The sequence below is a fragment of the Chelonia mydas genome, chromosome 5 (assembly GCF_015237465.2).
Source record: "Chelonia mydas isolate rCheMyd1 chromosome 5, rCheMyd1.pri.v2, whole genome shotgun sequence".
Taxonomy (NCBI): Eukaryota; Metazoa; Chordata; order Testudines; family Cheloniidae; genus Chelonia; species Chelonia mydas.
In genome coordinates, this window is record NC_051245.2 from 29306633 (window position 1) to 29319579 (window position 12947).

The 12947-nt window shown below is 38.8% G+C and overlaps 1 protein-coding gene across 1 annotated transcript in view; it reads left to right on the forward strand.

Annotated features, from left to right (window-relative positions):
- Nucleotides 1-384: 384 nt before the first annotated feature.
- CCDC152 (coiled-coil domain containing 152) overlaps nt 385-12947 on the forward strand; it is a 31653-nt gene continuing 19090 nt past the window's right edge. Inside the window, exons 1-3 of the mRNA XM_007052829.3 lie at nt 385-471; nt 3652-3757; nt 10965-11033. Coding sequence (XP_007052891.1) covers nt 385-471; nt 3652-3757; nt 10965-11033 — 262 coding nt within the window. The remainder of the gene's footprint in view (nt 472-3651; nt 3758-10964; nt 11034-12947) is intronic.

Genomic DNA, 12947 nt, shown 5'->3' on the forward strand with positions numbered 1-12947 from the left:
AAAGATAAGTGAAATATTATATGTAAAATCAGCTATGTCTATGTTGGATAGAAATTCATTTTAATTTGCAAGACTAATTTGATTTGAAGATAAGACATATTTTGCTCACATTCACACCCATGCAATCCCTTTGACACGTGAAATGAATGAGGGCATAGGTGCTGGAACTTGGGGTGCGGGGGGTGCTGCAGCACCCCGTGGCTTGAAGGGGTTTCCATTATATACAGGGTTTACAGTTTGGTTCAATGATTCTCAGCACCCCCACTATAAAAATTTATTGCAGAACCCCTGAATGAGGGAAGAATTTGGTTCAAGTAGTATAAATTCTTAAATCAATGTTAATTTTATATATAATAAATACTGGGTGATATTTTCTAGAAACAAATGAATCACACTAGTGAAGCAAATATGAAGAAAATCAGCGTGGCAAATCTTGATAAACTTTTAGATGACTTCTCACAGATAGAAAAGGTAGGTAACAAAATTAAACTGAAATGGCTCTTTGTTAACACTTTGTGACATCTTTTTAAATGCTTTTTTTAGTGAAATTTTCTTCTATGTGGATTCTGCAGTTGTCATACTTGTGGAATGCGCCCCCTAGTGCCATAGAACTTCAAAATCTCCTGCAAAGTAGGTTTCAGAGTAACAGCTATGTTAGTCTGTATTCGCAAAAAGAAAAGGAGTACTAGTGGCACCTTAGAGACTAACCAATTTATTTGAGCATGACCTACAGCTGTAGCTCACGAAAGCTTATGCTCAAATAAATTGGTTAGTCTCTAAGGTGCCACAAGTACTCCTTTTCTTTTTGCTGCAAAAAGCCTATTTGTGCCACACAATATCCTCTCTCATCACTGAATATTTGGAGCCAACGCTGTAAAAAGGCTGTCGTACCCCAGTTACCTTAGTTGCCAGCATTCCTGGGCTAGCACCTTCTCGGTGCTCACAGCAATTTTGGAGGGGGTGCCTATCAAAAACTCCTCTAATCTTTATTGTTAATTTCTGTTGTAGTTAGCTGGCAAGTGTTAGTTTGTTTGTTCCATCATGCACTTAATTTTTGTGTAGGCCAGGATCATTGGCTCTTTTTGTCATGGATTATGAGGCTTCCAAAGATTCAGATAAAGATCAGTTTAAGCACTGTACAGTAAGATCTTCTGTGTTTCAGGAAGCAAAGGTGAATCCTCATTCTGTAGATTCCAACGCAGTGTGTTGTGCCTTCATACCTCCAACCCACACAGGCAGGCAGCAGAGGCTTTGGCCTAGATCCATGAGGGAATTTAGGCTTGAATTCAGTGGAAGTTAGGAGCCTAAATACCTTTGAGGATCTGGACCACTGTGCCTCATTTATAAAGGAAGGCCTTACAAACATAATCCTGGATTTGACAGTGGATCAGACATCTGCCCTGCATAGCAATAGAATGGGCTATCTTCAGCTTTAAACCCAGCAAGTCAGGGATAGCTCTGGCACCAAAGACTTCAGAGCCAGGTATATCAGATCTATAGCTGTAGGGCCAGATTTCTAAAGATATTTGAAAATCCCACTTGTAGCCTATCTGCATCTTCAGGTGCCAAAATACCTTTAAAAGTCTGGTTCATGGTGCTTTATTCACCAATGAGCATCAAGACCTCATTGGCACAGGGAACATCTCAGAGAAGCGGCCCCTCTGGTACCAAAACTTTATCAGTGCTGAGGCCACTTTGGCTTCTAGATAATATGACAGAGCAGCTCTCACCAGCACCAGTTGCTGATATTAAGTAAGCATTTACTGGTGTGTTGGTGCGTTGGTGCTAGACTCCTTCAGTACCAAAGAGCTTTTTCCGTTGGAACAAGTCATGCAGATACTTTTTCCATGCAGGAATTGTCCAAGGAAATTGCAGCAACAGTGAGGACCTCTTTTAAGTATGATCTCCTAAGCATCAAGCAGTTCATTTTAAGGATGTATCACTTCCTCAAAGATTGCACACTTTCAGAGATATTACTGCAATTTTTATTTAATTAGAACAACTCAGCCCAAGTTCCTAAGGGACTGTACTGCTCACTAGATTCCCACAGTGGGAATATGCAGAGGCCACCTCAAGAGAAAATAATGATTTTCCATAAAAACTGTGGTTATACAACAATGTTGTCTCTGCATATTCACACTACCTGCCCACCTTGACCCTTCCTCAGAATTCTACTCATATGGGGCCTTCGTCAACTCCACTGAAATTAAGAGAGATTCCCATTGAGTTCAATGGGAGCTGATCTGACCCATAATGTTCTGGAGTTTAGTGGAAGAAATTGAGTCAGTTGAGCTACACAGCCCTTTTATAACGACTGTCATTATCATTACCTTCCTCTCCTCTTTTCCAACACCAAGGTTGGATAGGGCCAAGATTATGAGCAGATGCTGTCCACATCAGTTTTGAGTTACTATTTTAGCCTATTGAGGGGGTTGCCTAGATGGTTTTATATATACCACTCTCTCCTGGGACATCCATGGCCTCTTTCACCATGCACTCTTCCATAGAGAATAATTTTAGGGTGTCAGTATGAGGTTATTTTAGCAACATCTCCAACCATTGTAGTTGGCACCGTCTGATGATTGTATTTAACTACTGTACTTTGAGTCTTCTACAGATGTCATCATTTAGGCATGACAAGGTTAAGTAGACAGGTATGGCACAGGCCCCTCATTTTAAATGTGTACAGCTTTTACTCCAGACACTTCGTCTGTACCCATGTTTCCTAATTGTAAAGTAATGTGGACACATGGGTGTATATAATCTGGTTTTAGCTGTCATGGACACTGATTTAAGGTTCCAATTGTTTTTATTCAGGCACACAAACATTCTGCTGGCGTTAGCTATCCACTTGTTGATGTCATCATCCTAATGGCTGTCATGTATTATGATGGAGATCAAGTAGCAAAAGCTGTCCACTTGGTCGATGTCTACACCAATCATGACTAGTTTAGCCTATTTCTTTGATTTTTTGATGTTACCATTAGTTTGGTCTTTTGTCATTCTTTTTTAATCCCCGTTCTCTGATTGCTGTGTACAGGTTAGTTGCAACTTTTTGGTTGTATTCCTCCAGAGGCATTATCACTACAATATCGCCTACAAGGTCAAGGTGATTGATAATTTCCCCCCATTATCATCCAACTTCCATCAGTACTACCAAGCGTGTTGGACAAGATGTTTTCTAAATATAGAGCAAAAAACTTGGCTTGAATATTTAGTTCTGCAAGAAGGAGCTTACAGAGCCCGAATGGGTTCTGCTTCCCAAAGATTCCCACAGCTCTGCAGCTTGGACGGGGACATCCCTAAGCTTGAATATGGAGAAGCAATACTCTGAAAGACCATTTCCATAGTAACCATTATCAGAGAGGAGCCTAAACCTTTAATTATCTACAATGCAAGCCTCTAACATCTAACTTCATTTTTTTACAGCTAAATCATAATGGCAGTATAATAGACCTGGGAGGGAGGCACTAAACTATTCTGTAAACCTCAGCTCAGTGTTGTTGGTTTTTTGTTTGGTTTGATTTGGGATTAGTTTTTTGTTTGGTTTTTGTAACATTCACTTGAAAAACCTGAGATTTAGATTGAAAATTTAGAACAAAAGGATTTAATTTAGCATTAACCTACAGATATTTCAATATTTTTTTGAAGAAAATATGTGAAATTAATGGAAAGAATAGCCTTCTGGATCTTCAGCTGGAAAAATGTAATAGGTTATTAACATTAAGCCAATCGAAGGAAGACTCAATAAAAGAGGGTAAGCATTATTTTAATGCTTAAAAATACAGTTGATTCCATTCTTGTATTTGACAATTCAAAAAATAATTCCACTATCTTCCATCATAAAATGTACAATAATAACTTAGTAAGGAATGTAAGATATCCTATTAATAAAGCAATTTTCTACAAGACTTTGGAGCCAATCCAGTCAGATGTCCTATTTAAATGTATGGTAGACAAGAATGTTGCTTAATTCATAACAGACTCAATATGAAAGGTAGAAGGCCAAGGGGAGACGATTACAGTAATCATGAGAAATAGCCAAGGCATGGACAAGAGTTTTAGCAGTACAGATAGTCAGGAAAGGTCAGATTTTGGTAATGTTAAAGAAGCGGTGACAGAATTTGGCAAGAGGGTGGATACAGAGGAAGAAGTAAAAAGAAGAGTTGAAGATTACTCCAAGCTTTCAAGCCTGGGAGACTGGAGGGGCGATGGAGTTGCCAGTAGCAAAGGAGAAGGATCTGGAAGAAAGGTAATTTCAGGTTAGGAAAAGTTTGAGAAGGTGGTGGGATGTTCAAGAGGAGATTTTCAGAGACATTTGGTAATGGTGAGAGTGGAGAAGGGGAAGATATCAAGGGTATAGACAACAGACGTTAACTGCTCCCCTGATAACTAGTGAAGCAGCAAACATTTAGCACAATATTGCTTTTTTTATGTAGGCAAAACTCCCAGTGGGCCCACAGTTAATTGTCAAGGTGTTTTTTTTTTTAAATCAATCACACAGGTATAACCATATGGAAAATTTGTCAAGATATGTCTTACAGACATGGTCACATTAAGGCATAATTCTTGGGATTGGGGATTCTTAATCAAAAGTGGTTTACACTCAAATAGGGGTGGAGCAGCAAGCATTGGTTCAGTCTGCACTAGTTTCTCTCCCCTGCCTTGCCTACTGGGTATACTGACTGGGTTGCCTCATCTGTGAAAATCACCAAGGATTCAAAATGAAAGGAAGACAAGAGCCGTCCAGGGGTGTTGGAAAAATATTATTAAAATATAATAAAAATTTCCACAAGATGTATGCAGCAAAGGTTTTCAAAATGTGCTTGGACTAGAGCCCTGCACGGGACTTTTTAAAATCCTACTTCCACCCGCTCCTGCTATTATGGCAGCGAGTCCTGCTGGACCCATGGGATCCCAGTCCCTCTGAGGGCTCTACACTAGTCTTGTGCAGGACTCTACCTTGAACCTAAAGGATGGTATATGGGCAACAAGTTTCCATCATTCTGAGTGGAGAGGCAGAACCAGTCACTGAAAATGGAGGCAGGAGTAAAGATGTGGATGCTCTCCGTCTATGGGTCATATTTGAAGAAAGTTGGTTTTCCTTGGGACCTAATCATAAAGCATTGAGATGCAGTATGTAATCTATTTTTTAGCATGAATAAACATTATTTCTGAAAATAAGTCTGTAGGACACCCAAATAAGACACAATTTAAGGGACTGGGATTGGAAGTAAGTAAAGAAGAATTACATGATTCCTGAATAAAGAATGCAATTGTGTTCTATAAATTATAGGTGGAGCTGAGAGCGCCATCTATTGTTGAGATCACTTGACACTAATTATGAGACCCTGTTTTTACTTGCTCTGCCAAACTAACTGTGTGTGTTGAAATTTTCCACGCAGTGTGTCTGCCTCGGGTTGAATTCTTTTAGAAATTTTCAGCAAAAATGGTTGAGCCCCTTCTCAAAATAAGGTGAGGGGAAAACACATAATTTTAGACACATTAAAAAAAATCTTACCACCTTTTTTGGTGAAAAGCTTTGTCGTCTCCATGCTTTGGAGCAGGCACTTCAAATTTGGCAGCGGGGGGTATCCTTTAGCATCAGAGATGTGCCTTTTGTTGTCTCTTTGAAAATTCTCCAAAATTTGGCCAAATTATGAGCCTCTGAAAATCTCAGTTCACAGTAGAGACAAATCTCAGTAGAGACTTGGAAGTTTGACAGGTAATTTTTCTGAAGAGTCCTTCTGTACAGAGCATATTCAAGTCTGGTACTGTAGGCGTTGAACAGGACTTTTCCTGCAATTGCTGCTTCTGGCTTCTGAGGATGCTGTGGTAATGGGCACAAGAAATGAGAGCAAGGTGATTAGCTGTCTTTCCTGTGCTCTCTATGCTCCCCGTACTGGCCACCAAGCAGTGTGAAGAGGAGGATGAAGTAGCCTACTGAAATGCAGGGGCTGGAAATGCAGAGGGGTAACGGAGGGAATAGATTGGGTGAAGGAGCCTAGGGGAAGACTGGGAGAGGAAACTGGAAGCTTAATCTAGCTCCTTGTGTACATCATTGTTATAGTCTTTGATTTCATGATCACATACTATTTGTTTCCACACGACCCCTACTTCATTCAGTGCAAAGGATGGACGATGCTCTGGAGTTGTATCAGGATTGTACAGTGAATGAGGTTTTGGTCTGTTGGACCCCCTGCCTTATTTGTTGCAGATGTTGGAAGATATACTGCGAATGACAGAGGATTGCAGGAAAAGAAAGGATGGCCTCAGACACAGGCAACCTTTATTCTAGCATTTCCTGACTTCTGAGTGCTTGGTTTTGCAACCTTAATATTCTTTTAATGTAGTTTTCTGTGTGTAGTTTCTAAACAGTACGAGTTTTTTAAAAGAGGCATGCACACAATATCTAATGAGGATTTTATATTTTAACATATTACAGGAGAGCCATCTTGTGTTCACATGTTAATATTGCAAATGTTTGCAAAAACTGAATAATTTTTTGCTTATAAATGTGTTCTAGTTTCTGAAATTATTTACCAATAAGAACTGGCCTGTTTCCCAAACAAATACAAATTGTATTTTCATAGTGGTTTTATTTAAGATGCTGTGATGGGGTATTTAAACCTGCACTAGCATGGAAGAGGATAAGGAGCTACTTTGGGCTGGAGTAGCCCTGCCCTGTCACACCTGCAAATGGTGCCAGGACTGGAGGAGGAGTTAAAAAGAGGTAATTCCACTCAGATGGGGAACCTTGGGATGGGAACAGACTGTTGAGCTTTTCCAGCCCAGGAGAGGGGACTGACAGCCTGCAGAGTCCCTGCCCTCCAAGAAGGAGGGTGCAGAAATCCTGAGTTGAAGGAGAAAAGAACTGGAGCCCAGTGAACTCTAAAGTAGATACTGATACTCCAAGGGCCCCTCTGAAATAAGGGAGGTCCATATGCTGGAGGGAGCTGCTTTACCTTTCTCTTGTTTAACTCCTTTTGCTGGCTATGGGCGTTTAGTGGCATCACTCGGGACACAGAGAAGGGATCAGACAGTCTCAAGGCCCCAGTAAGAAGGTGAGTGCTGACGTGCTAAAAAGATGACCTGCGACACCTGTTGGGATGGGGGTGAAGTAATTGACTTGTGTGTGTGCACTCCCCATGTAGCCTAAAGGGGGTGCTCTACCACAGAAAGATTTGTGACAGATGGAAGACTGGAACAAAGTACAGAGCTGCATACTCTTTGAATTTCTCCAACTTTGGTCTGGATTATAAAACACATGTTAATATCTGATATCCAAAAGGGGAAAAGAGAGATTGGACAATAAAAAAACAAAAAAACCTTATGTTTATTTAGGAGCTATGTCTAAATTAATCCTCCTTCACCTTCTACTTAATAGCCAAATTTAAATTCAATTAAGAAGAAATGGAAGAATATCAGAAACAATATCTCCATTTAAAATAAATTTGATGAAATTTGAAGATGCATTTAGCCTTCATCTGTTGGTATTTCCAATAAAATGTGAGACTTAGAACACACAAAAACAATATAAATGATCAAGGTACTGGTTCCTCTCGTCCTGTAATCTTCAGAATTAATAATCCCATCAGTGTCATTGTATATTACATTAAAAAAACTATATTAATTGAACATTAAGGTTGCAGAGTCAAACACTCAAAAGTTAGGAAATGACAGAATTCGAATAATAGCATCATAGAAGTGTAGGACTGAAAGAGACCTCAATAGGTCATCTAGTCTACTCCCCTGCACTCAAGGCAAGTCTAAATAATAACTAAACCATTCCTGACAGGTGTTTGTCTAACCTGTGTTTAAAAATCTCCACTGATGGAGATTCCCCAGCCTCCCTAGGCAATTTGTTTCAGTGCTTAACTATCCTGACCACTGTTCCCTCTAAGCTGTGTGTGTGTGTACGCGCGCACACACAGATTCTAAACCCCATGCACTCAGTGAAACACCGTGCGCACAAAAATTTGCACAGAAGAAATTTTTTACGCAAACGGCCTGTCAAAAATTTGAGGGAACATTGATCCTGACAGTTAGGAAGTTTTTCCTAATGTCCAATCTAACTTTCTCTTGCTGCAATTTAAGCCCATTGTTTCTTGTCCTATCCTCAGAGAACAATTTTCACCCTCCTCCTTGTAATAACCTTTTATGTACTTGAAAACTGTTATGATGTACGTACGTCCCGTCCCCCACCCAGTATTCTTTCTTCAGACTAAACAAACCCAATTTTTTCAATCTTTCCTCATAGGTCATTTTTTCTAGACCTTTAATCATTTTTGTTGCTCTTCTCTGCAAAATGGGAATAATAACATCTTACCTCACAGGGGCGTTAATATAAATTAATTAATGTTTGTGAAACACTCAAATGCTACAGTAATGAGTGCCATAGAACAGTCCCTGAGAAACTTAATAATTCTGTATTCATAACAGGGCTTGAATGACATGCAATAATGCAGAATGGAGCCACAAACTGAATGATGAGAAAATGAAATATTGAATAGCTGCTCCTTCAGTGAGCACCATTCATCCTGTGCACTGAATGAAGGGGCCGCTTTAAAAAAAAAATGTGAAAATGTAATTAAAGACTGTATCATAATGCATATGCACAAAGCAGCCAAATTAAGATTTTAAGGTTACCTTAATTTTGTCATTGCCTTGCTGTTGGGTGCTTTGTTCACAACCTTAACATTCTTTTAATGCAGTTTTTGTATGTAATTTCCTAGGTTTAAAAAACCCCCTGAAAAAACAGAAATTCTATCATGTTAGCACCATATTTACACCCACTTGGTCCATCAGCAGGCTTGGAACCTTTAGATCTAAAGAAATCTCTGCTGCTTAATCTAACAGAGTAACTGGTAGAAGTAGTAGGTTGTCATTGTTTTATGTGGGTCAGGCACTAGTTAGATGAGGCACACGTTTGCCAGTGGATTTCACAGGTATTTATTGACAGCAGAGGAATGCTGAGATTTAAGGAGCCTTGTTCTGTTCAAGAGTTTGAGGGCAGCATACTTTAAGAGTTGTAGGCTCTTCGTCCTTGGCCTTCCATTATGTTTTTGTCCCAGTCTTTGTCCTCCACCCCCACCGCACTTTGGCTCCTCATCTAAGTCTCATTCCCCTTCCACCAGCCCCCTTGATTCTGTGTCCCAGTCCCCTGGTTTAGGGTCCCGTTCTTCTCCCAACTGCTGCTTCTTGGCTCACAGTTTCAGTCCCTCCCTGGTTTCTCATCCCACTTCCCCCTCTACCTACCCCCGCCTAAGTCTCCACCATGGCACCATGCCCCAGTTTACCTCCTCCTCTACATTCCAGTCCTCCTCCTCCTTGCTGCCTAGGCTCCAGCAGTTAGAACACAGGACAGACAGCCTTCCTGCTTTCAGTTTCTGTGCTTGATGCCCCAAGAAGCCCCTGGTATTGTGAATAGTTCTCTGAAAACATTCACTCAATGTGCAGCAGCAGTCAAAAAAACTAACAAAATGTTGGGAATAATTAGGAAAGGGATAGATAATAAGACAAAGTATCATATTGCCTATATATAAATCCATAGTATGCCCACATCTTGAATACTGTGTGCAGATCTGGTTGCCCCATTTCAAAAAAGATATATTGAAATTAGTAAAGGTACAGAAAAGGGCACAAAAATGATTAGGGGCATGGAACAGCTTTCATATGAGGAGAGGTTAATAAGACTGGGACTTTTCAGCTTAAAAATGAGACAGCTAAGAAGGGATATGATAGAGGTCTATAAAATCATGACTGGTGTGGAGACAGTAAATAAGGAAGTGTTATTTACTCCTTCTCATAACACAAGACTTAGGGATCACCAAATGAAATTAATAGGCCGCAGGTTTAAAGCAAACAAAAGGAAGTATTTCTTCACACAGTACAGTCAACCTGTGGAACTCTTTGCCAGAGGATGTTGTGAGGGCCAAGACTATAGCAGGTTTCAAAAAATAACTAGATAAGTTCATGGAGGATAGGCCCATCAATAGCTATTAGCCAGGATGGGCAGGGATGCAAAACCATGCTCAGAAGTGTCCCTAGCCTCTGTTTGCCAGAAGCGGGGAAAGGCTGACAGAGGATGGATCACTTGATGATTACTTGTTCTGTTCATTCTCTCTGGGGCACCTACCATTGGCCACTGTCAGAAGACAGGATACTGAGTTAAATGGACCATTGGTCTGACCCAGTATGGGCATTCTTATATTCTTATATTGCAAGGAAATTCCTGTTCATCCCTGTTTGGATTATGTCCCATGCAAACAGAATCTTCAGAAAATTTAGCTGCCAAACTCTAAAAGGTCTCTACTGAACATGTGCAAATTAAGATTTTCAGAGGCTCAAAACTTGGCCAAGTTCAGGGAGATTTTCACAGGAATGGCAAAAGACACATCCCTAACATCAGCATGACCCCCCACTTCCTGGCCAAATTACAAGTCTCTGTTCTGAAGTAGGGAGGTGCTAGAGCTTCTCAACAAAAGAGTTGTAAGAATTTTTTTAACATGGCAGAAAACAATGTATTCTTCCCTCATTTTGTTCTGAGAATTGTCTGAACTATTTTTACCGAAGTTTTCATTAAACAGAATCACACTGAGGCAGACACCTAGTGTGGAAAATTTCTGTTCAAACACTTAACATTTGGCAAAGCTTTAAGTGACTGAAAACAGGTTTGTTCTTACAATGGACAGTGTCAGGAAACCTGACTATAGATGTCATTGCCTGTACTACCTATAATAGGTATAACATGGATTTGTACATTTGGAAAAGTATATAACTGAACACTGAAATAGTTGTAAGATTGTTTTTCCTTGAAGTACCTGCTACCTGTTACAAAAGACCACTCATTGTTAAATAAGATATTTATGGTTGTTTTCAGTTCTTAGAGTGGAATCCTAAAATGAAAATAATGAAAAAATTATTGAAAAATAATATATTTATATTTCTTTTTGTTTGTTTAGAATATGCCACTCTCCAGAATGTGATAAAAGGTCTAAGACAAACAATTGAAAATCAGTGTAACCTGAGAGGTAAAAAAAACAAGCACAAAAAATCCTGTAAAGTATATTGCATTATATTTTAGAACAAATATGCATCTACAGCATAAACAAGGAGATTCCTAATTCACATGTAATCCTTTTGTTAGACCAATCTTTAACTGCCAATCAGAAAACACAACAAAATTAAATTTAAAAAGAAACAAACTTATCATTTCATATGTACCTAAGTTTAAGTGTGTGATACACAATAAAGGTCTTTTCCTGCAGTTCTACACGTACAAAAATTGCTTTATCTTCAATGGGAGTTTTGCCTGAATGAGGATTTATATCCTGAATTTGTGGTTTGTTTTTTATTTCTTAGCAGTGCAAGAAATCTTGCAAGAAATCAAGGTAGTGTAAATCACTTTTTTAAAGTGCTCTGTAATCCAGCAAAGCACTTAATCATGTGCTTACACATGCATTAGTGCTTTCCTGGGTCAAGGAAGCCTTAGGCTTTAGTTTGATAATGTTCTTAAAATGCAGCTATCATCCAGAAATACTTTGATCTAGATAGTTATTATTAGATATTATTTTGAAATTAAATGATAAATATATTTGTAATGTTTTGTCTTATTTTTGATACACATCATAATTAGAAGCAGATGGTTATACTCATAAACATGTTGATTTCTGTGAAATCTCTGCTTCTTCTGAATTGTTACTTGTGAAATTCACCCTGTATGAAGGGCCAGCAGAAACTATGTTCTTGTTAAGTGCTCCTTGAGCCTGTGCATTTAAGTGGTACTTAGGCCTTGTGCTGGGAAGTGAATTTTCCCTAGAATGAATGCCATCTCTCTTACACTTATTGGTTTCACATTAATAAAAGTATGATATCCAGTTCTAATCAGCTCATCTTATATTCTGTCAGTTTGCCCAATATTTTGCATTTACAGGTTTAAACTTTGCTTAGTTCTAATTATCTGCTACTGGCTTATAAACCATCTATTCTATGTTAGTAAGTTTGAATTGTTCAATACGGTTTTTAATTTTTCTGTGATATTGACAGTCTTAGAGACATTTCCTCCATACTTTTTTCTCCTTGTGTTTACTTCATGCCCTCTCCCCATATTTACCCTACAACTTTGTTTATCTCTAGAACCTTGATATCATCTGCTATGCTCATTTCAAATACTCCCCCAGCTTCTCATAATGCTAATAAAATATTACACCCCTTCAGGAAAATGCTGATAGAATGTATATCATGTAAATAGACTCCCTGAGGGAGTACTTCTGCTGTCCTTCAGAAATGGTGATTTCTTTCACCCATTTTAGAAATCCTCCTTGTGCTGTTTTAACTAAGTCATCCTGCCTAATTCATTTACTGGACAGTGTCAATCTTGAAGAATAGAATGCAGTGAGAGAAAATTGTCCAAATTTAAATTTTTGCCAGTCATACATTAATGTCACAAACTTTACTACATGTGCATAGTCTTAAAAATGATTGTGTGTATGTATTGAGTTTCTTAGTTTCTTTCTGTGTACGATTTTTATGGAAAGATTTTTTTTTTTAAAAAAAGACTCCACTGTTTTCAAATGTCCTTGTAGTCTTAGTCTCTGGTCTCCAGTTTGATGACCTTGATTTGTTTCCAGTATCAACTTTTAGCAACAAAAATGTCTACAAGTATGAAACCAAAAGCTAGAGAAAAGTATTAGCAGATGATTCAGATCTAACAACCCCTGCCTTCTAAAAGAATCATGACAATCCAAATTTGTGAATTTTTGAATACATAACTCATAATGCAGCTTTTTATGTTGATGACATCTAAGTAAAATAGATTAAAATATACAACAAGCTAAGAGTCTGCTCAACGCACATCAACTAATAAGAAAGGATCAAATCCTGCAAGACACTGCGCCATCTAATTTCCATGGGAGTCAGACATTTAAACACCTTTGAGGATCTGG